The 4,998-nt window shown below is 51.5% G+C and overlaps 1 protein-coding gene across 1 annotated transcript; it reads left to right on the forward strand.

Annotated features, from left to right (window-relative positions):
• Positions 1 to 3,813, forward strand: LOC108165414. Its single transcript, XM_033386176.1, has 3 exons — positions 1 to 196; positions 259 to 1,375; positions 1,438 to 3,813. Exons 1-3 carry the CDS (start codon positions 121 to 123, stop codon positions 3,686 to 3,688), a joined length of 3,444 nt encoding a protein of 1,147 aa, XP_033242067.1. The 5' UTR covers positions 1 to 120; the 3' UTR covers positions 3,689 to 3,813.
• The last annotated feature ends 1,185 nt before the right edge of the window (positions 3,814 to 4,998 follow it).

The following is a 4,998-nucleotide window of genomic DNA, read 5'->3' on the forward strand; positions in this document are numbered from 1 at the left end:
GCAGCCCCAAAGGAATTTCAGTGTGCGGCCAGCAGTAGCCTTGGAGTGGTTGAAAAAGCTGACCTCTGAGCCATGAACTGAACCCAAAGACCAGCAACAACCGGAGAGAGGGCAAGAGACATGATTACGGGTCCGGAATCGAGGCAAACGCATAGGCTGTTGGACCTGAAGAAGCAGCAATGGGCCAAGGAGAGAGGTAGGGGCTCAAAGAGTGTGTGTCCTGTGTGTATCTATATCCGTGTCCCTTGTCCTTTGCAGAGGAAATCGCACGCATGGATGAGATGTACCATCATCAGCACACATCGCACCACAAGATCGAACGCACCTCGATACGCACCTACTACTCGAATCTGGATCTGAGTCAGACCTCGACATCGAATCAGACATCCAGCCAGTCGACGAGACAACGACGACGATTACCGCCCCAGCAGCAGCAGCAGCAGCAGCAGCAGGATATGCCCTTGATCCTGCGACAGGCACAGGCACTGGCACCAGCACCAGCACCGGCACCGCCACCGGCAGCGGACTATCGCGAGAACGGAGGATATCTGAATCAATTGGAGCGCTATATCGAAGATCTCGATGCGGATGCCGATGCAGACTTTGAGGACGATGAGGAGTCCCTGTACAGGCGCACCAGAAGGGGCAGCTATGCCCCTGGGATGACCAGCATGCGGCAGATGCAGATGGCACCGGCTCGGTATGTGGAAATGATGCCGCCCACATCCCTGCAGACGGCCAAGGGAAGGATGCAACATGCCCAGCCGCAGCAGCAGCAGCAGCAGGGATACCATTTGCAACAGCAGGGGTATCTGCCACAGCAACAACAACAGCAACAGCAACGTCTGAGGAGTCCCAGTTTACCTTCGATTCGATGGCAGAGGGGGGTGAGGCATCAGGAAAAGGCGGCCAATCAACCTGGTAACGGGAACAACAACAACATTCCGTTGCCGAATGGCAAACCAAATGACATTGATCCTGGCAACGGGCCAGGCCATGCCCATCGATCCAACAATCAAAACAATAATCCTGGAGCTGCTCCAGGCATCGGTTGCCAGGAAGAGGACACCTCCGGGTATCTGAGCGACAACACGCCCCCCAAGAACAACAACAACAACACACACACGCCCGACATTTGGTTCAACGACGGTGCAAGCCAGATTGAGAGCATTAGTGGGGTGGGCAGTGCCAGTGTCGTGGAGGAGAGGGAGGCGGGTGTGGGTCGTCGCCTCCGCCGATCGATACAGGGTGGGGGTGGGGCGGCCCCACTGGTGCCCCTCGGTGGTGGCAAGGCGAATGCATATGCCACCAAGGGACGACGTGTGGCAGGACAGGGCTTCGAGCCGCTGGCGAACGATGGCTACCTGGCCGACGGGTGAGTAAACGAGTCCTCGGGGCCCTGATGTGCGATATATATATTTCTTTGCCTTCCAACAGCTGCTGCTACATGGCCGCACCGCCGAGCTCCTCCAACATGAGCATCAGCCGGGATGTGTCCACCTCGAATACCTACCAAGTGCAGATCCAGGGCGGCGGCGGCGGCGCTGGGGGCAGCGGCAGCGACTACTACATCCACGAGCAGCACGAGAGAGAGCGAGAGCGTGCCCGATGGGCCAATCAGCAGCAGACGATGCAGCAGACAATGCAGATGCCACCGCCGCCTGGCTGGCTAAATCGTGGCATGCACGATCTTAAGGATGGCAGCGAGGACGACGTCCAGTCGATGCAGTCGTCCTCCACGTATTTGAGGGGACAGAACGCCCCCCTGGACGCCCAGACGCTGGCCGAGCGCATGGACAAGCGACGGAAGGCCTCGGAGTATCACAATGCCATCAAGAAGCAGCTCCACGAGCGGGAAATGATCAGGAAATGGGAGCTGGAGCGCCATCGCCAGGAGGAGCAGATCGAGGAGGAGCGCCTGCGGCGCCAGAAGCAAATGGACCAGGAGCGGGCGGAGTACGAGCGCCGGCAGCAGCTGGAGCGGGAGGAGGCGCAGCAGAAGAAGCAGCAGGCGATGCTGGACGCCATCGCCAAGGCCGAGGTGGCGGCCCAAATGGAGAAGCAACAGAAGCGCAAGAAGCCACAGCCACAGCCACAAAAGGAGCACAAGGATGGCCCGCAGGAGGGCGAACTGCTGCGAGTACAGTCTGTGGAGGAGGAAGAGGAGGAGGCAACCCATACACCACGTGGGGCACCGCCAGTGGCAGCGGCAGCAGCCGCCCCCGTTATGGCAGAGGAAAAAGTGCTGATTGGAACGCCCATCAATCTGCGACGGACCGTCACGAAACCCATCAAACAGCCGAAGGGCGAGGAGGCCAAGGAGGCCAGGGAGGTTAAGGATAATCTGGCACTCCTGATGCAGCCGGCCACCCTCATTCCCCTGCCCGTCACCAGCGACATTTTTGGGCTGCAGAATGCCATTGGGAATCTGCAGATAGCCACGTACTTGATGCAGCCCCCCCAACAGATGCCGCAGATGCCGCAGATGCAGCAGATGCACATGCAAATGTCACCATCGGCAGCCTCCTCCTCCGCCGTGGAGCAGACCTATTCGAAGGCCACAATGACCCAAAGAACAGACACCTCTATCTACACGGAGGACGGCTATCAGGCGGAGAAGGAGGAGGAAGAGGGCGAGGGCGAGGGAGATCCCGAGGAGGAGGAGACTCTCACAACAGCCCGATCGGGTCTGGTCAGTGGCGGGTGCTTCTCGCCCGATTCCCTGGAGGTGGATGTGGCACACAGCGACAAGCTGGCACTCATTCCACTCCCCCAGCGACTGGCAGGAGGAGCAGGAGGAGAAGGATCTGCTGCAGCAGCAGCTGGAAGCAGCGATGTGGAGACCCAAACGGAGCTCCCGTTGAACTGCGATCTGTGTCTGTTCCACGACAACTTCTACAAGGTGCTGCTCAAGCGAGAGGTGTCCACCACGACCACCACACAGACCTCGAAGACGCAGACACAGTCGCCCAAGGAATCCTCCGCGTCGGCGTCGGCCGAGGCGGAAAAGGATCACGAGACGACAACCACAACAACGACCACAACCACGACCACCTTCAAGGCCAAGAGCAAGGACAAGGACAAGGAAAAGTGCCTCAAGAAGAGCCACAACAGCAAGGACAGGGACAAGATGGACGATCGCCCCAAGTGGGGTGTGAATCGTCCCATCGTCCAGTACGTGAAGGCCAGCGATCGGGATCCCTTTTGCCTGCGCAAAAAGAAGAATCATCCGGCGACGGGCACAGCAGCCAGCAAGCCACCGCGCTCCCTGTCGATGGACTCGCGGCTGGACAGCGTGGCTGTGGATCATCTCATCCTCGAAGGGGACTCCCCGCTGGCCCCCGCCGCAATGGAGCAGGAGGATGGCGACGAAGAGGGCTTCCTTCTGAAGGCCCGCAACGTCTGCACGGAGATACTGCCCATCAAAACGGACGAGAAGGGCCGCATTTTCCTCAACTTTCGCGAGGCCAGTGCCATCATGAACGAGGACGAGATCAAGGATAAGCTGAGGCAAAAGTACTTCAATTTCGGAAGGATTCTGCCGCGTCGCAGCTGGGCCTCGGCCACCCACAACGGCCTGCCTTTTAGTGCAGCGGTAGTGGCAGTCGCAGGGGGTGGGGGAGGGGGAGGGGCACCACCACTCCCAGCCCTCCCTGCCACCATTGTCGGGGACATGGCAGACGATTGAAGAAAAAACCCATGACTTAATGCGGGTATTCCTGCCAGGATCTGCTAAGGGTCTGCTCTGGAGGCTACTAGTTTCTTTTTTTTTTACCAAAATAGACACCAAAATGTAGGCCTCCAGATGGTAAAACCCCCAACAAAAAAGAAAAGAAAACATAAAATATATATCGTATAAATTTGTATCGCCTGCACCTAGAAAAAATAATGTTTGAAATATTTAAAAATATTATGGGGCTTACAGGACTCTTTCGAGTGGGGATCGAGTGGGGAATGATGGGTAGGCTGGGTACTCCCTGCAGCCAAATTCCACAGCTCCAGATTGTACTTTGTATTCAATATATGTTTTTTTTTCCTTTTTTTTTCTTTATATTTCAAAAATAACATTTTTATTTTATTATTATTTTTTTTTATTAATATTTTATATTTTTTTAACTTTTTGGATTTTTTGTTTCTTAATGTTAATTTTTTTTTTTTAATATTTTTTTTATTAATATCTTATATTTTTTACTCTTTGGATTTTTTGTTTCTTATTGTTAACAATTTTTTTAAATTTGTTTTTTTTTTAATTTTTTACTCTCTGGATTTTTTGTTTCTTACTGTTAACGTTTTCATTTCAAAATTTTTTTTTTTCAATTTTTTTACCTCTTGAATTTTTTGTTTCTTATTGTTAACGTTTTTATTTAAAAATTTTTTCTTTTAATTTTTTATATTTTTTTACCTCTTGGATTTTTTTTTTCTTATTGTTAACGTTTTTTTTTTATTTTTTCCTTTTTTTATTTATTTCTTCTTTATTTTTTTTTTTTTCCTTTTTTCCCCTTTTTTCTTTTCATTTTTTTTTATTCTTTTCTTGAGTTTTTGTTGTGTAGAAAAGGAATCCCCAGCCTTGAACTTCTAATTTTTTCTTCATACTGTTTTTCTTATTATTATTTTTTTATTATTATTTTTCGTTTATTATAATTTTTCTTAATTTTTCCTTTTTTCCGTTTTTTTCGTTTCTTTTTTTCTTGTGTGTGTTTTTTTGTGGCTAGGAATCTCCATCCTTTCACTGAATTTTTCGCTTATCTAGAGCCTTGAACTTGGATGCCTCGAGGTCTATTAGCAACATTGTTGCCTGATTGTTGGAGGCAATCCCTCTCTGAAAGCAACAAATCACACGAAACTGTTGCGCACACATTGTTCACGGTTAGGCTGCTGCTGATCGAAGCCTGGGTCTCCTGTCTCCTGTCTCCACCGATCTCTGCACAGATCTCCTTTTGGTGTCCGAACCTCTCCGCTTTCTGTGGCTTCGGTTCGTGTTACACTTTCACACAACTC

Source organism: Drosophila miranda, chromosome XR (assembly GCF_003369915.1).
Source record: "Drosophila miranda strain MSH22 chromosome XR, D.miranda_PacBio2.1, whole genome shotgun sequence".
NCBI classification, from domain to species: Eukaryota; Metazoa; Arthropoda; class Insecta; order Diptera; family Drosophilidae; genus Drosophila; species Drosophila miranda.

Excerpts from the sequence above, each read along its gene's own strand:
- LOC108165414 (XM_033386176.1), top strand. The coding sequence starts at position 121 with ATGATTACGGGTCCGGAATCGAGGCAAACGCATAGGCTGTTGGACCTG. Across the intron at positions 197-258 it reads GCAATGGGCCAAGGAGAGAG|AGGAAATCGCACGCATGGAT; the intron begins GTAGGGGCTCAA and ends TGTCCTTTGCAG. Across the intron at positions 1,376-1,437 it reads GATGGCTACCTGGCCGACGG|CTGCTGCTACATGGCCGCAC; the intron begins GTGAGTAAACGA and ends GCCTTCCAACAG.